Source organism: Macrotis lagotis, chromosome 1 (assembly GCF_037893015.1).
Source record: "Macrotis lagotis isolate mMagLag1 chromosome 1, bilby.v1.9.chrom.fasta, whole genome shotgun sequence".
Classification (NCBI taxonomy): domain Eukaryota; kingdom Metazoa; phylum Chordata; class Mammalia; order Peramelemorphia; family Peramelidae; genus Macrotis; species Macrotis lagotis.
In genome coordinates, this window is record NC_133658.1 from 176,600,949 (window position 1) to 176,623,397 (window position 22,449).

Here is a 22,449-nt window from a genome sequence, read left to right on the forward strand (position 1 = left end):
TTTAGCTAGGGGGACAGACAGTCTGTCTCCAGGCATATATACTTGAAACCTTTCAGCTTGGGTAGAGGTTGTCAAAGGTTGTGCTCCACTGAAATAGAGTATGAGAACTCAGGGTTACCTCCAAGCCAAGGTGAGCCATCAGAGGAAGACTCATATAGGGAAAACAATTTTAAGTAGTTCTACAGATTTGCTTTGGGTAGGAATAATTACTCTGGAATATATGACATGTTTATACGTCTGCTATCAAAACAGTGAATAATTCGTCTTTATGACTGTCAGAATATAAGGAAAATCCAAAAGGGGAAAAATATGACTGCTTTTGAATCTGAGATGTTATATATATGTATATATGATAATTTCATATGTAAATTGGCCTAATGTTATTATAAATACTACCTATTTACATAGTACCTTATGAAAAATTCAAAATATATATTTTGATTATGTACATACAAGCATATTTCCAGGTTCATGGGGATGCCAAAATTTGGTCTCCAACAAGGTGTTGCTATAATTCTTTTTTCAATATCTGTATTCTTGGTGGGAAGAGAAGGACCTGAGTTGAAAAAAATAAAGGCAGGTTTTTGGGAAAATACTCTGAGGAGAATCCCAAAGACTATAGTTAGAGGAGGAGGAAACACATTCCTTTTTCTGAGTTCAGTAGAACATTGAATGAGAAAAGGGGAAGGAGGAGAGGAGAAAGGACAAAGAGGGTCTTAAAAACAGGAGAAAGAGAAAGAAGGGGAAGCAAAGAAACTTAGACAAGACAAAGTAAATTGGATATGCTCATCAAAGTACTAACAAAGTGTGTAGAGTTGAATACTCCAGTCACATAAAGTGTGTTTGCTAGAACAGTTTTTCAGTAAATTTGGCCATGAGAGCTATGAACAAGTAGGGCAAAGGATCTAAGATGATGCTTCCAGTAAATATGAAGAATAAAGACCAACACAAGAGATATTAGTATTTCTAAGCTTAAGTAAATTTGATTTACAGTTATGTTTTAGCTGTCTCCTTCCTAGAAGAAAAGACCTAAGGAAAGTCTTTCCATTTGTAGGCTATCAGTGAGTATGGAATGTCCTTTAAAGAATGAAGATAAATATAAAAGACAAATCTAGCAAGTATCCACAAATATTCCCCTACAATTCCTCATTTTATGAGAAATTTCATGATATTTGTCATGTTGTTAATGATATATTGAAGATGAGGTTTAAAGCTTATGAGCCTAAACAAACCCTTGGCTTGGCAGAGTTCAAAAGACTGCACAGAACTACATTTTAGTTTCTATGTTTACCACCCCAGAGCATACTCATTGGCTGTCCTCTAAAACTATAAATTGCAGATAAGAGATAAGGAGCTGATCAGAATGGAAGAGTTTCCTCACAGGGAGTTTCATTATCCCAGTGAATTCACAGGTGTAAAAAAAAAAAAAAAGCTTAGATTATATGCTTATTGAATTGATAAATTTCACAAAGGCAAACCAATCGACAAAAAATTATTATCAGTCCACTATGTGCTAGTCACTATGCTAAGCACTAAGGATACAAAGAAAGCCCTACCCCATCACCAGCAGCATAAAAGAAAAAAAGAAAAAAAAAACTCTACTTTCAGAGTGCACATAAAGGAGGCACCATGCAAACAACCAAGAGAAAATTAGTAACAGACAGAATAAATTGGAGATAATCAACACACGAAAGGTTTCTAGCATTAAAGGGGATCAGGAAAAGCTTCTTTCAAAAATATAGCAGGTATAAAGCAAAATGATCTTGACCAGCTGAAACATGGGGCCATATCTAACAAAATGAAAAGAAGGAAGTATGTATATAAAGATTTACATTTGAGTCAATTAACTACAACTATAAGAAGGGGGAGTTGTGGCAATATATCTGAAAAACATTTGTGGATTTTAAAGGATTGCAGGCTCTCTCTGAGTCAACTGTGTGATGTGGTGGCCTAAAAAGCTGATGTGATCTTAGACTTTTATTAAGCAAGGTTTTAAATTTTTTTGGAGATAAGGAAGCTTTTGCTTTAGTTTAGTTTGGATTTGGGTTTTTTTAAATTGTAAAGGGGTGAAAACAAGTGACAAAGTTTTTTAAAAACAAAGAATAGAAGGAAGTTTAATGGGGCTACAGAGGAGCAAGACAACTTTTCAAACATGTTTAATTTATCCTTTTAAAATTTTTCATAATAAAATTCATGGTTAAATATGTAATATTTATGTTCTTTGCATTCAATAATACTGTTTATGTGGAATGACATAACATTTTTGAAAAAAATGTTAAATTAAAAAAGGCATAGTATCCAAGTCCAGGAAAATTATGGTTCTACTATGGTTTATTCTGCTCAAACCAGTTAACAAGCATTTATTAAGTGCCTAAAGTAGTTTACAAGTATTTATTAAGAGCCCATTATATGACATTGTGATGGCAAATTGTCGAAGGCAAACATCAAGCTTGAATGAAATCTGCTGGCCCACTCTAGCAAAGGACCAAAAAAAAAAACATTGGTCCTTTCCTTCACTTCTGAGGCTTGAGAGCTATGGTTTTGAGTAACTATGGCTCTGCAAAGTACCTAGAGCTAGTGTACCTGAGGATGGAGTTCATCTGAATCAGGTGACTTGAATTCAGTAGGAGGACCAATGGGAATGTTCCAATGTTCCAAAACTCCATCCAAAGTTCTATATTCTGTGGAATTCTTGTTTTTGCTATATAATGTGTGTCATCTTCAAATCTTATAAGCATGTCATTTATACCTTACACAAATTACTGATAAAAATGTTACACAGCATAGGACCAAGCATATTTCCCCTGAGACCACATATAATTAATGACTATTCTCATGGGCCAATCATTGAATCAGTTCCAAATTTCCCTAAATGTACAGTAGTCTAGCCAACATTTCTCCAATATTCATAAGAATATTATGAGATGGGACAGCTAGGAGGTGCAATGGATAGAGTGCCCATCTGGGAATCAGGAGGACCTGAGTTCAAATCCAGACTCAGACACTTAATAATTATCTAGCTGTGTGACCTTGGGTAAGTCACTTAACCCCATTGCCTAGCCAAAAAAAACAAAAATAACAACAAAAAAGAATATTATGAGATACTTTGAATATGTTTTGCTAAACTATAGGTAAATTCTATTTATGGCATTCCCATGATCTGTCATTCTAGTAATCCCTTCAAAAAAAAAAAGCAAATGAGTTAGGTAGGGGGCAGCTAGGTGGGATAATGGATAGGGCATTGTCTCTGGAATCAGGAGGACCTGAGTTCAAATGTGGCCTCAATTAACTAGCTGTGTGACCTTGCGCAAGTTACTTAACCTCATTGCCTTAAGTAAATAAAAAATTAAAAAGAAATGAGGTTGGTCTTTCATGACCTACTCCTGATAACTATCATTGCTTCCATTTCTGGATGTCCATTAACTATTCTTTTACTCAGAGAAGAGCTATATTGTTTTATTTTTTTGCTTTTTAAAAGAAAAATCAGGACATCATTTGTCCTTTTCCAACCCGAGGCTACATTTCCCATTTTCCATGACCTTTTAGAAATCACTGTAGGTGCTCAACAATCACAAATGTCAGTTCTTTCAGTCCCCTAGGATGTTATTTATCTAAACCTACTGAACTGGACTGAACTCACCAAAAGCAGTTAGGTGCTTTCTTACTATTTCCTCCTTTTTGTTCTATCTTTTCCTATTCAGGTGTATAGTGATGTGAGTATTTGTATAAGATGAAAATTCAGTTCAGCTCTATAAATATTTAGTGCTTCTTTATGACAAGATACTTGATAATCAAGAGAGTTGGAAATAACAAACTTCTTGGATGTCTATTAAATATTATGCAGGAATCACTAAAATAAAAATAACTAGAAAATTACATACTCAGCAGTTTCTTCTGTTTTAGTTAGTTGATCAAAATTTTATATAGTTTAAGAATGATCTACATAACACTGTACTTTCTACTATGAATTCACTATTTACTATATATATATATGTATATATATATATATATATACATATATATACATATATTTGATTATTCCTGGTATGTTTTTATTCACAGTTGCTGACAAATTGGAAAAAAATGATGGTGTCCCTGTGGAAAAAGTGCGACTAGCAGAAAGACCTGAAAATCTGAGTACTAACAGTGAGATTTTGGATTGGGACGTATACCAATACTATAGATTTTTGGCAGAAAGAGGAGATATTCAAATACAAGTAATATATATAAATGAGCTTCCACTTTTAAGATATGCAAAATAATAAGGGGCTTGATTAACTATGCACCTTTCAGAGTACATAAGGGAAAGGTGTGTCCTTTTCTATTCCACTTCTATTTTATCTAGTGGTATTACTTAGCTTGTGCCTCCTTGAGGCTACAAGCATGATTATAATAAAAAATTGTTGAATTTTTTGCATTCTATTATTCCAAGTGAACATTTCTTTTTTTTTAAGTGTTTTTGCAAGGCAATGGGGTTACGTGCCTTGCCCAAGGCCACACAGCTAAGTGATAATTAAGTGTCTGAGGCCGAATTTGAAATCAGGTACTCCTGACTCCCAGGGCCGGTGCCCTATCCACTGTGCCACCTAGTTACCCTGAACATTTCTTTTGAAAAAAATGCTTGTTTTTAGTGAGAAAAGGAAAAGTCATCAATAAATATTATTCATTTAAATGTATGTAAGAAGGACTCATGAGCAATATATTTTAGGGAATAATATTTTAAAACCATCTCAGTGCAATTCGTGAGGGCAAGTCAGCACCTCTTTTATAAGAACCTAATTGCTACATCACATTGCCATATCACACTACTGTCAGAACTGAAGAGCTATGGCTAGCAATAGACAATTCTTGATGTATTTAGAAGAGCACAGCCCCTACTTGGAAAAGGATGCCTAAGCTTAGTAACTTTATGCTGTCTCCTAAGATACACAAAATGCAAGGAAGATGGTGAATCTCTGAAGAATCCAAATACCATAGCAACATTATGCATAATTGATTTTTTCTGTGTTCATGAAACTGAGTGTTGCTAAAATAAACATTTTAATCATTATTCTTAGGTATCTCTTGGACAATTGCATCTAATTGGACGGAAAGGACTAGAACAGGATTTCTATGTAGGTATACATACAATTTAACCTTAAAAATTGAATGGGATTATACCATTAATCTTACTGGAGTTGTAGATGAGTTTGCTTTTGAGATAAAAGCATTAATTGGGGCTTTGGGGGCCCCCAATTATAGGGAAGGGTAAGAAGGATGGAGAGGATTTCAAAGAAATCTTCTGTTTTATCCTCTGGGCACCTTAACCCCACTACTTCTTAAGGGTTACAAATCACCAGGAGTAAACTTCTTACCTCTCCCTGTTATCCTTATCATAGATAGCAAAATGCATGAACCAGAGAAGTAATGTAGAGACTGGGAATAGGAGTGCTCAGGGCTAATTTGGCAAAAAGAATGTTTTTTTTTTAAATTTCTTCTAGCCCTGAAGAAAAGGCTAAGACATATGTTCTGATGACTAATTTTTTTAAAAAAAGCCTTCCATGTTATCCTAAACTACATTATTGATTGGTAACAGAACTAGACAGGCAGGCCCTTATGCACCAAAAGGTGACTTAGGGAGTTTTACAAAAGTTATACTATATACATACCCTACCCACCTGTACCAGGTAATAGGATCCATGCATCTCTGTACTCACTCTGCTAGGGATTTGATCTGGTCAAAGATTCATTAGACATGGGGCCTATATTTAGTACTAAAGCAATTAACTTTGAGCATAATTAAAAATATTATTAAAAATTTTTACATGTTTGCAAAAGCATCTTTCAGTCATTTTTATTAAACAGTCTTCACCTTATTCCTATGAGATTGGGAAAGTAATTAACACTTTATATTTATGGTAAGAAAAATACTGTGTTCATGGAAAGGTCTTCTACAGAAAATGCCAAAAGACAGAAATGTTAGAGATAATTTCTAGAACCTAGTAATTGTTATGAATCCTATTTGGGGGAAATGGAACAGATATTTTTTAATTAAAATAAGTTTTATTGATGGCTTTTGTTTTTACATTAGTTATTTCTGGATCTACCCCTCCCTTCAACCCAGAATTGAATCCTCAACAGAATTTTCTTAAATGATACTTTTATAACATTTAGCATTTTGATTCATGCCACAGTCTTTCTCTCAAAGGGCCATATATCCTATTTCTAGGTATTCTAAATTTCCTATTACAAAGTAATAAAAATAGCCATCCATTGAGGAAAAATTACAAGAAAAATCAGCTATCCCTTTTTGGGGATTATTTTTATGAGTTATTTTTATTTTAATAAAATTTTAAGGTTTAAGTTTTATATGAGATAGAGTGAAGACAGAGTAAGCCTCATACAAATAAAGGTCATTTCATAAATTGTAATGGAATTGCTAGCTTGTGCAATCTGAGATAGATGTATTATAGTTCTTTGAATTTTTACCCATCTTATAACCAGTGATTTAGCTTTTTTATTTAAGGATTTCCAGAACCTTGTTGTCATTGCACTTGGGTTGTTTTGTTGTGGATCAAAAGTCCAAGGCTGTATTGGTTTCTTCACATTAGTCTCCAGAGAAAAACAAAATCTTTGATGAATAAATAGTGAGTGTTTCACATTTCCAATTAACAGTGAACCCTGATTCAGTACTTCTCTCCCTCCTTATTGCTCAAGTCTAATGTGTAGATAGGGGGAATGGGGGAATCTATTAAATTTCTTAGATGCAAAATATCCCATCTTGGTACTGCAGGACAAATGTGGCATTATTGAGAAATGGAAAGAGAATTGGCCTTGAAGTCAGAATTCTTTAGCTATGTGACCTTGGGCCTTTAACCTTTCTGGGTTTCTGTTTAATGAACTGCTATACTTCAGAGATATTATGAGAAAAAAAAAGTTTTTCAAACATATCAAACATAAATGTGAGTTATTCCAATGAATTTCATCAACCAAATACCACACAATCCTTCTATCACACCTTCTGAAATACCTGTTCCATAGGCAACAAACTTCCCTTCATTCTTAATCTTTTCTTCTCCCACTCCTTCCATTTACTAGCTATTACTGAGACCTGACTTCCCCCAGGTAGCACAGCCTTCCCAATGATTCTTTTAAGGACCTTTACTCATTTTCCCCAGCTTATTGGTCAGGGCAAGAGAATTTTCTCTGGTTTCTCATTGTCACTTCCAGGTTCTCCCTCTCTCTCTATCCCTCTATAATTTATTTTCCTATAAGATCCATGATAATGACATATACCCAAGCAAAATCATAGTAGCTTGTCTAGAAACTTCTCAGTTATTCTTCTTCCTTGCTCAATGAGTTCAGTGCATGGCTCACAATTTTTCTCTATTTTCCAGCTCCTGCCCTCATACTGAGAGACATGAACATACACATTCTCTATCTCCATCCTTTTCTCCCCCCTTGTCTTGTTTTCTCTTCTCTCCTTTCTCTCTTCCTCTCTTCTCCCTCTCTCTTTTTAACTACTCAGTTCTTCAATCTGCTTACTTTTCCACAAGATACTATTTTACCTTCAAACACCCATAGAAGAGAGTCCTACCTTTGATCTTGCCATCACACACAAATGTACCAACTCAATGTTCAAACTTTCCAAAAGACCCTTTAAACACCTATATCCTATTGATTTTTTCCAACTTTCTCTCTGCTGCCCCTTACAGAACTCAACTCTTCATCTGTATTATAACCACTAATACCTTAACCCCTCAATTTTCTCCCAGGTCATCTCTTCTCTTCTCCCCATATTGACTACTTGGTGAACCATTTAACCTCTACTCTGTTTCCCTCTCTTGAATTCTTAGTCCCCTTACTATATCTTTAATTATACCCTTAGCCTTAGAACACTCCCATCATTTACTACTTTCACACCTATGTACAGGTTTCTGAATAAAGATGGAGAATTGGACCTTCACTACTGTTATGCAATGCTACTAGATCTCCTTTATCAACTCACTAGACCATTCTCTACAACAGTCTCCTCCAAGCCTTTTCATCCCTTCTTATAATTCCCATGGTTCTCCCCCAGCCTGTCTCCCCCTCCCATCTCAGCAGAGATCTTTGTCTCATATCATATTGAAAAAAAATTGAGGCCATTTGCCTCATTTCCCTTTCCCCCCCTTCCTCATCTTCTATCTCTCAGATGCCTGCAGTCCCATCTCCTCCTTCATGACAAAATGGTCTTACTTCCTTATCAAGGTTATCCCTTTTACCTGCTCTATCCCATTTCCTTCAGTAGATTGTCCCTTCCTACTACTGTAAGTCTAGTGAGTTATCTCCATGTTTCTCTCATACTAAAATAAAAAAATTCTCACTTGATCTTTCCATCCCTACTATCATTTTATATCTCTTCTACCCTTTACAGCTGAACAACTCAAACTGCCAGTTACCATAACTGCCTCCACTATCTCCTCTCACTCTCTTAATACCTTACAATTTGGCATCCAACTTTATCATACCATTAAAAACTGTTATCTCCAAATTTTCCAATATTCCTTAGTTGCCAAATCCAATGACCTTTTCTCATCGACTTTTCTGATGACTTTGACACTTTTGATATTTTCTTCTCTCTAATTTTTCAAAATATCACTCTCTTCTGGTTATCCTCCTTCCTACATATGACCACTCTTCTCATTTTTTTTGCTGGATCCTCCTCAAGTTCATGCCCCCTTACTTTGGGTTTCCCTCAAGGTTCAGTTCCAGATTCTCTTTCTTCTTCCTCTATACTACTTTCCTTGGTAATTTCATCAATTCCCATAGATTTAATTACTATCTCCCTATCCTGCCCTAACCTCTCTGCTGACCTTCAGTCTCACACTTCCAGCTGTCATTCTCAAATTTTAAAATGGATGGTCAGTAAATATCTTAAATTCAACATATCTAAAACATTATCTTTTCCCCTAAATATTTCCCTTCTCCTATTTTTCTTATTATATAAAGGCAACACCACCCTCCCCATTCCTCAGACTCAGCCTAGGAGCTGTCCTTAACACTTCACTCTCTCATCCGCCATATCCAAATTGTTGCCAAGGCCTATCAATTTTCACCTCTGCAACATTGCTCAAAATTGATCTCTTCTCTCTTGTGCCACTGCCATCAACTCTAGTACAGGACCTTCATCACCTTCCATCTAGAATATTGCAATAAGCTACTGATGGGTCTGCCTGCCTCCAGTCTCTCCCTATACTCTAATCCAACTTCCATTCAGCCACCAAAGTGATTTTCCTAAATCTGAAGTCTGACTATATATCACTCCCCCACCCAATAAACTCCAGGTGCTCTCTATCATCCCCAGAAACAAATGCAAAATGCTATCTGCCATTCAAAGTCTTTCATGAAAGACTTAGCCCTCTCCTATTTTTCCAGTAATCTTATATTTAACTTCCCAACATTACTCTTCATTCCAGTGACACTGGCTTCTTGGCTGTTGTTCCATAAACAAGACACTCATCTCTGGACTGTCCCTCAGGCCTAGAATGTTCTCTCTCCTCAATTCTATCTACTGACTTCCTAGTTTCCTTAATACCCAACTAAAATCCCATCTTTTACAGGAAGCCTTTCCAACTACTCTTATTCTTGTGTTTTTCTTCTCCATTATTTATCCTGTCTATAGTTTGCTTAGCAAATATTTATTTGCATGTGGTCTCCTCCATTAGATTGTAAACTCTTTGAGGGTAGGCATTGTCTTTTTCCTGTTTTTGTAATTCCAGTGATTAGCATAGGGTCTGACACATAATAGGCACTTTATTGATTGATTAATTCTTTTATATGGTAAATGCCATGTAGAGATGGGAAGCAATCCAGAGGCTTACAACAACAGATTTAGCTATCTCAACAGCACTGAATGAGTGAGTCAACTAGATAGAGCATTAACTCTCCCCTATGCTGCAAACACACTACTTTCTCACCTCCACCACAAAGATTGTAGTTTCTTTCAAAATCCATCTCACAAGTCATTCCACTGGAGGACTTTTCCTGATTCTCATAGCTACCCCCTCCCTCAAAAAATGTACCTTGTGTTAGGTCTTCTTTCAGTCATGTCTGACTCTTCATGACCCATTTGGGGTTGTCTTGGCAAAGGTACTAGAAATGATTTCTTTCTATTTCTTTCTCCAGATCATTTTTCACATGAGGAAACTGAGATAAATAAGTTAAGTAATTTGCCTGAAGACACACAAATTTTAAGAGTCTTAAAATCAGAATTGAACTCACAAAGATGAGTCTACCTGACTCCAGGCCCAGATTCTATCCACTTAATCACCCAACTACATATATAAGTATATGTATGTATACACACACACACACACACACATATACACATATAAATACATATATACATATATTTGTTCATACATATACAGTTTTTTAATTTTGTATATACTTCTGTAGGTATGTAAAAGAATACTTATTTATGTATCATACAAAGGTCTCATTTTGATATATTGTAAACCTTTTGAGGGCATTATGCTATTTTATTTTTGTGCCAGCACTGAAAAATGGTACATTCATTGTAAATAGAAACTTAATATTCATTAATTGAACAATTTACATACTTAGATTACATCACAGATTTAAGAGCTGGAAGGGACTTTAGAATTCATCTAATCTAATCCTCACATTTTACAGAAGAGGAAGCCAAGACACAGGGAGACTGATTTTTCCTAGCTTACAAGTTATAAATGGCAGAGTCAAGATTTAAACTCTGAAACCCTGACCCCAGATTCTTTACTTCCACTGAACCTATAAGTTTAATTGAACCACCTGAGTTGGTCAATTTGCCTCAGAATTGTGGCTCTATCAGAAGCAATATTTCAGTCATTCATTGGGCAATTATCTATTGCCCAGATCCCTGGACCCCCTCTCCACAGGATGTCCTCTCCTCTTAAAGAAACACTTTTTTATCCAGGGATGGGTCAAGCCTAAAGCCTGACTCTCAGAATTCCAAGCAATATGTTCTGCTTCAACCACCATTCACGTATTCTGATTGTTTAGCCAAATTTACTTACTATTTTAGACATTACCTTAAAGAATCAAAAGGGGGGAATAAAGTCAAAAGGGTTTTTTTATCTCCCTCCAGAGACTTTTAAACTAATTTTAAAATAAAGTTCTGAGCAATTTTGATTGCATTATCCTAAATTTTCTATACAGAATGTTAATGTCATTTGTACTTATAAATATGCACACTGGCTCAGAATGAACTAGATATGACAGATACATTTAGGGTATCTACTAATAAAATCAAAGAGAAAGGATTAGAGTAGATATCAGGAAGAATTACTACCAGATTTTTCAAGAAAGCTTCCTTTCCTCCCTCATCCCAACAAAGAAAACCAAGTAAAGCACTATGGGGGCTTCAATCACATCAATGAGTAAACTACTCCTTGGGGGGGGTAAATTAGATATTTTGGAGAGATTCAAGAATTCCTTCAGGTCTCTAGGGGCACATCATTTTTAAAACAACTCCACAAAGGTTTAATTTGTGTCAAAGGGAACAGTTTGCTCACTTATAAAGGCTTGAGTATATTCTTTTTTCCTCTAAATAACTGCTTTAGAGGGAGATTTATTGCAGGGTATTTGTAATATAGTAACTAGAAGGCTAAACTGGGAGTGAGGATACTTGAATTCTAGCCTCAGCTCTGCTATTAACTTGATATATGATTCTGAGCAAATCACTCTACCATTCTGGGTCTCAAATTCCCCATCTATAAATGAAAGTGTTTGACTCCATGATCTACAAGAACCTTTCTAGCTTCTAAGAAAGAAAAACTTTTAAAACTTATTTTAGGGGCAGTTAGTTGTACAATGGTTAGAGCAATGGTCCTGGAGTCAGGAGAACTTGAGTTCAAATCCAGTCTCAGACATTTGATACTAGCAGTGTGATGATGTCCAAGTCACTTAACCCCTTTGCCTCATAAAAACAGGCAAAAAAACTTATTTTACTATGACTAACTTCATAATTTATAAAGAATCTATATAATGTAGACAATTTGCACTTAAAAGTTTCTTCATTTAGGTTTAGATATTATATAGCATACTCTTTAAGTACTTAAAGGAAGCACTTAAGGTATTTTAAACTCTTTAAGGAAGGGGAAAAGGAAAAAACATTTCTTTAGTTTTTGGCTAAAGCCTAGGTACTGGAATTAAAAATACAAATCAAATTCACAACTTTTCAATAGTTCTTAGAAGTGGCAGAAACATAAATATAGTCATGTAGGGGACCTTTTAAATCACCTAGTCCTTTCCTCTTTTCTTACAGTTGAAGAAACCAATTAGCTGAAATTAATTGTCCAAAATGTACCAATAGTAGGTATTAGAACCCATAGACCCTCTTGATGTCAAGTCCAATACTTACTTTCAAATCTTCTAGTCTGGCATTCTAAGCCTTCTACAATCTAGGCATAAATTACTCTTCCAGTTTTGTCATACATTCTTAAATTACTCCCCCTATACATATGACCAATACAACTGATCTATTTAATGTTTTGCATACTTAATTTGTTTTTCTCTTTTCATGAAATTGTTTATATTCTACACTCTTACCTAGTATGCTCTCTGTAAGTTCCCAGTTTCACCTCCTGTTTCAATGCTTCCTATATTCAAGGCTATGTTCAAATCTTTCATGAAGTCTTCCTAATGACCCCAGTCTACTCAAAGTAGATCTCTCCTCCCTCTGACATTCTAATGTCCTTTTTCTTTACTCTTTGGGGAGGGTGCCTGTGACATGTTTCAAGTGATAGCTATCTTACTCTCCTAGTAAATCATAAATTGCTTTAGAACTGGCATCAGATCTGAGTCATTTTTGTAACACAATATTAGCCATCTGATAAATATTTGTGGTTTCGACTGAATGAATATTTTAAAATGAAAAAGGGGCAAGTGTAAAGGGGAGGGAATAATGAATCTGAAATCAAGAAGAGCTGAGTTCAAACCCTGCCTTTGACACATTCTAAGTTATATGACCATGGCAAATTACTTTATACTTCTTGAGCTTCAATTCTTCATCTGCTAAATTATTTTAGGAAAACATAAAGAACTGATTTGAAGAATTTTTATGAGATAACATATTTAAAGCATATACATTATCATTATTAAGACATGTACCCCCAAGATATTTTGTGCCTCCTTAAGTTGAATAAATCAGAAAGTATTCTGAGATAAGATGTTAATATGCCTATGGGATATTTCTATTTATAAAAATTAAACATATTATCCCTTTATAAACCTTTTGGGAGAAGAAAAGAATCCCACCCCCATCCCAGAATATGAGCATCAAAATACAAGCTTTCCATAAAACAGGTCTGAGGGAACTGTCCAGCTTTGATTACTCCAAATAGACAAGTCATAAAGACCTTTCTGACAGATGAGAGATAATATATCCAATCCAACTCTGGTTCATTTTGAAATTCTATTTCTGATGTGAATCAGGTGAGTTGCTCCCATCTCTGGCTCTTTCCAGTTTAAAAGCTTTCAGGTTCGTATATGCTAGAAAATTTAGTACTTCCTCTTGTGGTAGAAAAGAGAACTGAATGTGTTAAGTGCATAGTATTGTATCTCAGATCTCTTACTTATTACAAATGTGACCTTGAAATATCAGTTTGCCTCCATGGACTAGCTTATTCCTCTATAACATAATGATATTGGACCAATTTATCTCTGAGGTCCCTATGACCTCAACAGATTAGCCAAGAAAATCATATAGCTATGTCTACTTTGGCAAATTCTTCTTCATCATCATAGGGTCATGAACAATACAAAAGATTGCAATAATCACCTGATGTTGAAATGGGTTTATGAAATAGGGACACAAATTTTTCAAATGATTGACAACCCAAAGGTTCAAGGTTTCTAGTCCAAATTTTTACTAATTTTTTTTTACACAAAAACATTTGTTTTACTGCCATTGATATCCTTGACTGTGTTCTCACACATCCAATGCCTCTATTCCAATTTCAGAAAGTATTTTATTCTAGATCAGCAAAGTAAGTTCTCACTTCTTGTAGGAATTTTCATTCTTCTTAAATCAATGAGGTGATCAAGCATATACTTTATTAATTTTTCACAGATAGCAATATTTGTTCAAATAAATGTTAAACATATACTTCTACAATAGTCATTTTTAGAGTCAAAAGCAAAAACTCAATATAATTAATCTCTACACATCTTGGAATTTTCTTGAGAATATTTGTGAATGTCAGTGATATTGTTTCCTTCCTCTTTAGAAAGCATTATACTACTTCTTGAAGGCAGCTAAGGCAGGAAGTGCAAATGCCATGGCATTTCTGGGAAAGGTACATATTTTCTTTTGATTAATATTTCAAATTTTATTGTGACATATCAGGGGTGAGCTAGAATTCTTATGTGAAAATAATACTATATAGAAACAAATGACCAGCTATGGGGCACTCAGTGTTTTATGGGAACAAATGGACATAAAGGTAGAAAATGAAAAGTATATTAACTATATTATGAAGGACATCATTAACTCCATTTATTCAGGAAAATTCTGGTCTTTGGAAAGCTGTATGTCACCCAATGGGTGGGAGGGTTGCACAGGATGGCTGGAAAAGTAGTCCTATATTTGTATGATGATAAATTCTAGCATTAAGGAATCAATCACCCATGAGTCTTCATAAGTAAGTTAAACTTCCCCTCCAACTCTTAACTACTCCTCTAATACTACTTCTCTTTATGTCCCCTGTCAATCTATGTCTCTCCCCCTCCTTTGAATCAGAATCCACACCTAGGTTCACCTAAGTCAAAAGGGTCAATAATTCCTAATTTGAATTTCCCAAAGATAGATTTGTTAATAATGTTTTGGTATTGTAGAGTTTTCTTCCTCTTTTCTTTCTCTCTCCATTACAGAAATCTTCAAATTTCAATCATGTGCCTTCCAATGTCTCCATTAATAGGTGACCAACTCTTTAACTTTCTGTACCAATTTTCTTTAGTACCCATGAGAACATGCCTGTTTTTCTCACATATTCAGGATTGATGAACTCAGAGACAAGGTTGTTGAGGGACATTGGTATATATACTGAAGTTTAGGATATAAGAAGGAGAGAAAGACTGACCTGAGCATTTGAGTCTCTTGAGAAATGAGACAAGGAGGTAGTTGAATGGCTATAGCAAGGATTTGGATATAGTGAGCCTCAAAGAAAGATTGCCAAGTAATAGTGGCAAGGGGACAGAATATAAGCAAGAATGAGGAGCAAACAGTATGTCTTCTTGGCACAGTAAAAAAATGCTTCAGGAGCTTTGGAGAAAGAGAAAAATTAATGAAAACTCATCAAGCACAATGCTAGGCATTGGGAATACAAATATAAAAGCAATGTTAGTCTCTGACCTCAAAGAGTTTATATTCTAATAGAGGCAGCACACACAAACAGGTTAATGGTGTCAAAGAAGGATATTGGAAAAGTTACAGAAATAAAGAATGAAGCCAAAGAAAGGGGAGACATATACTTTTTTGTAGCAGTGGCTGTGTAGATTTAATTATACTTCCATAACTGAGTAGCAGGAGAGTAAAAAGTACATGCATGCTTGGTGGTAAGGTAGCTGATAGAATGATGTTCAGAAAGTAAAATGAAGCATCGCTGATGCTAATCTAAATCTATTAGGCCAATGAGGCATCCACTAGTCAAACCAGCAGAAGCTCTAGAATAAAAGTTCTAGAGCTAAAAAGAGATGTCATACAGGACAAGATTTTGAGTACGGAAGGCAAAGCATCAGAGATGATGTCTGGAAAGTTAAATGAAGCATGGTTGTAGTTGGCCCATATAACCCTGATATAGCAGACCATTGTAAGATGATCACAAGTGTATGCAGGCAGTGGGAGTTTGGTATCTAAAAGGTCCAAAAGGTTCAAAATTAAACATATTATCTCTTTATAAACCTTTTGGGAAAAGAAAAGAATCCCACCCCCGTCCCAGAATATGAACATCAAAATACAAGTTTTCCATAAAACAGAGCATAGTTTAAGGTTTATCAGCAAAATAGTTGGTCAGGAATGCCATGTCTCCTAGGGAGAGTCAGATTCCAATTAACAAAATAGCGAAAGAAAGTGAAGTGAAAAGATCCATGATAAAAGGAAATTTGTCACCAAGAGAGTAGAGGCTCTAGAGGGACCATGGAACAGGAGGGTGAAAAACAATATGGGATTGTAGAAGCATAGAACTGAAGATGAGACTACAGGGAATATTTGGAGGGGAAAAATATTTTTTCCTTAGCAGATGTTAACTGATTCATGAAAGACTAGGAGAACTAGGGCTGGAAAATGATTTGCTATTTCATGAACAATGGCATTAATTGATAGGAGACAAATTACTCTCTACACATCTTGGAATGACTGAGCATGTAATCAGTGAGGACTCTCAATACTATCTACCAGAGACTGAAGACCTCTTACAGTTCTGAATACCTACCAGAGAAAAAAGAATAAAGTAGTGATTAAGTCTCTGGCTCCTGGGCTGAGATCATGCTCTACATTCATCCCAGGATAGTGAGGAATGAGGCACACCAAGAGATTCTGAATTTTCTAATATCCCAATCACTTAGTCTCTGGAAGGCACCCTCTTTCTTTCCCCAGTTACTTTTGCTAGGTTAAATCTCAGGTTCTGGAGGAAATAGCTAAGAATCTTTTTTAAACAGACCTGAGGGCTCAGAGGCTGAAGTCCATATCCAATATATAGGAGACCTCTTTATAGTTGATCCTTCTACTTTCTCTGGCTCCCAGGGGTCAGGCTTTTCATGACTATGTCTGAAATAGTAGAGGAAGAAATGTGGAGGAATTGTGGATATTTAATTTTAGGAAGGATTGTTGTGATTGTTCATCCTTCATTCTTGAAGAGGACAAATGACATCTGGATGGTGATGTCTCAACTTCCAAGTGAACTGAATTTAAGTGAGTCAGGGCTAAGCAAAGATAACAGCCTCACTCTCTCCTCCAGAGTCATCTGACTACAGTGGCAGGACATAGGTCAGGATGACTGGAGGAGGCCCTGGTTGCAATGGGAGACCCTGAGGTTTTTAAGTTAAGGTCTTTCCCAGGTCTCAGGTTTTCTGAAGCAACATTCATTCAGTGATTAAAGTCTAGACAAAAACTGAGGCAAAATCAGGCCTAATTGACTTCATAAAAGAATCAGTCTTGGAGGGGAAGACTCTCCGAGTTTCTGGTCAAAAAAGAAATAATTGTTGTTTACCAAGGATATTGATAAAAACTAGAACTGGGAGCAAATGAAGAGCAAAGCTTCAGAGAGACAAATATAAGCTTTATACAAGAAAAACTTGCTAAAAAGTAATCATGCCCAAAGGCAAAATCAGCTACTTTCAGAAGTGTTTGTCCACTAGAGTTCTTTAAGTAGCTCCTGGATGGCCATTCGTTAAAAATGTTATACAGAGGATTCTTGTTCAAGTAGATGTAGGTGGCACAATGGATAGAGTCCTAGACCTGGAGCAAAATCTCAGTTCAAATCCTACCCTAGACACTTATTAAGTCTGTGACCCTGGGTATGTCTCTTAACCTCTGTCTGCCTCAGTTTCCTTATCTATAAGATGAGAATGATAGTAACATCTACTCTGAGGCTTTTTGTGAGAATAAAATAACATTTGCAAAGAGCTTGCAAACCTTAAAGCACTGCTACAATTAGATACAGATTGGAATAGATAATCTCTAAGATCCTTCTCACATGTGAAATTGTGTAATTCTGTAAGAAATGTACAAGTGGTCTAGGATCAAAAAGAAAAATACTTTTCTAATTAATTGCTTTGCCATCAGGCAAGTTCACTGGCAAACTCTCTTATGATTCAGTATTGTCCTCCCTTACCCTTACTCTCATTTTTTTTTCCTTAGATGTATTTAGAAGGCAATCCAGCAGTACCCCAAAGTAATATCACTGCTTTTAAATACTTTTCCATGGCTGCTAATAAGGTATGTAATTCAACATATCATCATGAAAATGTAAAATGTTTTATTTTTATAAATGATCAACTAATAAAGTAGAGGTGAACCCAAACCGCAGGCAAATAATTATCAATGAATTTTTGAATCTGGGGAGGGAGTAAATAATATTAACAATATAAATATTGTAAAAAACTGTGTTCATCCTTCTAATAATAATAATGTCAAGATTCTGATCCTACAAATAATTAATTTTTTTTAAAAAAATCTTTCTAAATTCTTCTGATTCCCACAATTTTCTACAAGGGTCACAAAGCTAGTAAATATCTGAACCTGGATTGTGAACTCAGGAAGATGAGCCTCCCTTACTGCCCATAATAAAGTAAATAAATAACTATATTAATTCTTTTACATAATGTGAAATAATTTATTCCTTAAGATTTATAATTTTCAAGTTGGCATAATAATATGACTACTTTAGTGCATTCTTATTTTAGTAAAATCTACTCATACCTCCTGGTATGGTGGCAGAAATATAAAGATTTCTTTTTTAATTAAAGATTTTATTTATTTTGAGTTTTACAATTTTTCACCCAATCTTACTTCCTGCCCCCCCCACAGAAAATAATTTGTCAGTCTTTGCATTGTTCCCATGTTGTACAATGATCCAAATTGAGTGTGATGAGAGAGAAATCATATCCTTAAGGAAGAAACATAAAGTATAAGGGATCACAAGATCAGATAACAAGATAGCATGGGTTTTTTCCTAAATTAAAGGGAATAGTCCTTGAACACAGTTCTTTATCTGGATATGTAAAGATTTCTTACATATGGTATAGTGGACAGAGTGACTTTGGAGTAAAGAAGAACTAGGTTCAAATAGCAACTCAGAACCCTAGTTTGGTGACCCTGGGAAAGTCATTTAACTTCTCTGAGCATTATTTTCATCTGTAAAATGAGAGTGATTAGTGTCAATGACTTCTAATGACCCTCCTAATTCTAAATCTACATTCCTAAAATCCTACTTGCTTCAATGCTTCAGGAGTTCATCCACGTGCATACTTCCTTTCCCAATGAAGATTGCAAGTCCTCCATGTCCAAGCAGACAATTTATTGGATGACCAAAAAAAGCATTCGAGTGCTAAGCCCATTTGAGCTTAGTGACAGTGGATAGAGTCCTGGACCTGGAAACAGAAAGACCATTCAGGGCCAAATATTACCTGTACGACCCTGGGAAAGTCATTTACCTGCTGTCTGCCTTGGTTTCCTCAACTATAAAATAATAACAATACACCTCTATCCCAGAGTTGTAAAAGGGATCAAATAAGATCATATTTGAAACACTTAGCATGGGGTCTAGCACACAATAGGTAGTTAATAAATGATTATCCCCTCCCTCCCCCATTTTGGAGAATATAGTCTGCTGCTCAGTCTATATTTTAAATCTTTCCAACTGACTAGGACCCTCCAGAGTTCATGCTAATCTGGCATAGACTCTGAGAAGTCTAAGTCACCATCTTGTCATGATGAGGCATCATAGTATAGCTCTAATGAAACTTCTCCTCTTAAATTTATTTAATAATTATTGCTTATATTATAATCATAATCATATTTTGTATTATTTATGTAATTATGCTCAATATATTTATAAATCAGATTATGATGAAAGAGGAGGAAAGAGTAAAACAGAGAAACAGAAAAAAGAAACAGAAAAAAATTTACCCAAATGAAAGATTAAGACGTTCTTCAATCTCTTATTCTTCATGACAGTAGGTAGATATGAACAAGGATTGATTCATTAACCTGATGCTTTTATTAGACTGGATTTCTTGCAAAGATATTGAATGATTTGCCATTTTCTTCTTCAGTTCATTTTATAGATAAAAAATTGAGGCAAACTTGCCCAGGGTCACACAGTATCTTGAGATAGATTTGAACACATGAAGATAAATCTTCTGGTTCCTAGTTCTCTGCTCTATATACTACATCACCTAATTATTCCCTCTTTACCTTACATTTACAAGTGACCAGGCTCCAATGTAGATCTGCATGTGTCAATCTCCACATTACTGAAACATGACTTTAAAAGATTTGGTCAAGATTCTGATACTACAAATAATTAATTTTTTTTAAAAAAATCTTTCTAAATTCTTCTGATTCCCACAATTTTCTACATAAATTACTCAACATGCCCCTCTACATATTTCTCATTTATAATTATCCCTTCTATTCCAACCAATTCTTCAAATACACATCCTGTCCCCCAGTCCATGATGTTTTCCCAGACTACTGCACTTCATAGTCATCTTTCCATCCTCTGAAATCTGGAGTACTTCTTATCTGTACAATTTCTTCAAAAATTTAAAATATTTCACCTTGAGGCATCTCTAGCATTACTTTAAGTAAATATATATACATATATAGTATATATTATACATATATATTAAGTAAATATATACATTTATACCTCATTTCTCCCACCATCCCCTACCCAAACTAGATTATAAGCATCATTTAAAAATGTCTTATATTTCTTTTTATTCCCCATAGTACCTAGGCTAATGATCAGAATTCAGTAAATATCAGGCATAAGTTAATTAGAATAGGGAAAGTTTTCAACTCCTAGATGTCTTCCATGTAACCTTTAAAACAATGAAAAAATCTGAAGTATAATAATAGAGAGGTAGTGCAGTATTGTGGAAAGGATACAGGACTTCAGTCAGGAAGTTCTGAGTTTATATCCTGCCTATGAGGAAACTGTGGAAACTGAGTGAACCATGCCTCTGACTTGAGTACTACCTGTTGAACATTCACAAGTAATCTTGAATTAAAGTTTCTTAGTGGTAAAAGGGGGTGAAACTACTGTAGCACTTATCCCACTAGACTTATGAGAATCAAATGATATATGTAAAGTAATTAATAATGATTAATTTTTTAATATTAAGGACCTTCTGAGACTAAAACAGTTGTTGTCTACCTCTCCACAGATTATAGCATATCAGGCACTTCTATTCTCCCAGAATCTGTCCAAGTTCATGTTTGTTGCTTCCATGACACTATCTATCCATCTCATCCTCTTTCATTCCCTTTTCTTTTTTGCCTCTAATCTTTCCCAACATCAGAGTCTTTTCCAATGAAGTCTATCTTCTCATGTAGCCACAGTAGTTGAGTTTCAGTTTCTAATGATTAGTTGGAATTAATTTCTTTAAGTATTAAATGATATGATCTCCTTGCTGTTCAAGGGACTATCAATTTAAAAATATTGATTCTGTACAACTCAGTTTCCCTTATAATCCAACTTTCACAGTCATACATTACTATTGGAAAAACCATGGAATATACATATATATATATATATATATATATATATATATATATATATACTTTTGTTGGCAAAAGTCTCTACATTTTAGTATGCTGTCCAGATTTGCTATAGCTTTCCTTCTAAGTATGTCTCTTAATTTCATTGTTATGGTTGCTGTCTGCAGTGATCTTTGAGTCCAACAATATAAAATCTGACATTGCTTCTGTTTCTTCTTCCTCTATTTGCTAGGAAGTGATGGAATCATTTGTCAGGATCTTAGTTTTGTTTCGTATTTTAATGTAAAGTTTCAAGCCAGCTTTAACACTTTCCTCTTTGACCCTCATCAAGTCTTCTTAATTCTTCAATTTCTGAGTAGTATTGTCTGCATATCTTAGTTGTTGATATTTCTCCTGGCAACCTTAATTCCCACTTTTGATTCATTCATCCATCTGACATTGTTCATGACGTACTCTTCATATAAGTTAAATAAAGTGACATCATAGCACCTTGTCATACTTTATTCCAATTTTAAATCAAACAGTTGTTTCATGTTTTGTTCTCTTCTTGATCCGTACACATATTCCTCAGGAGACAATTAAGATGATCCTAGTACTCTCATCTTTTTAAAAACTTAGCACATTGTTACATAGTCAAAGGCTTAAGTGTAGTCAATGAAGCAAAAGCAAATATTCTTCTGGAGCTCCCTTATTTTCTCCATAATTCAGCAAATATTGACAACTTGTTCACTAGTTTCTCTCCCCCTTAAAAACCAGTCTGCTCTTCTGGTAAATCTTGATGCACATATTACTGAATATCCTAGATTGCAGAAACTTAAGTGTAACCTTGCTAGCATGTGCAATTGCTCAGGAGTTTGAGCATTAGTTGGTGTTGTTCTTCTTTGGTATTGGAATGTAAACTGTTCTTTTCTAATCCAATTGTCAATGGTGAGTTTTCCAATTTTCTAGCATATTGAGTGGAACACTTTAACATCATTTTTTAGTATTTTAAATAGCTCAGCTGGTATTCTATCATCTCCAGTAGAAAAACCTTTTTGTTAGCAAGTCTTCTTAAGGCCCACTTGGCTTCACTTTCCAGGATGTGAGGATCTAGATCAGGACTTACACCATCCTAGTTTTAAGTGATATTAAGATTCTCTGGGAGCCAAGATGGTGTTATAAAGCAAGGAGCTCCCAGAGCATTTCCCAACACAACTTTAAAT

The 22,449-nt window shown here is 35.1% G+C and overlaps 1 protein-coding gene across 8 annotated transcripts in view; it reads left to right on the forward strand.

The window, feature by feature from the left end:
• Nucleotides 1-22,449, forward strand: part of SEL1L2 (SEL1L2 adaptor subunit of SYVN1 ubiquitin ligase) — a 172,188-nt gene that overhangs the window by 104,354 nt on the left and 45,385 nt on the right. For 7 of the 8 annotated variants that reach the window (XM_074225838.1, XM_074225885.1, XM_074225876.1 and 4 more), the window contains 4 exons: nt 4,063-4,217; nt 5,058-5,114; nt 14,250-14,318; nt 17,879-17,956. In XM_074225838.1, the coding sequence (XP_074081939.1) occupies nt 4,063-4,217; nt 5,058-5,114; nt 14,250-14,318; nt 17,879-17,956 (359 nt within the window). The remainder of the gene's footprint in view (nt 1-4,062; nt 4,218-5,057; nt 5,115-14,249; nt 14,319-17,878; nt 17,957-22,449) is intronic. The other variant, XM_074225860.1, reaches the window with a different exon arrangement.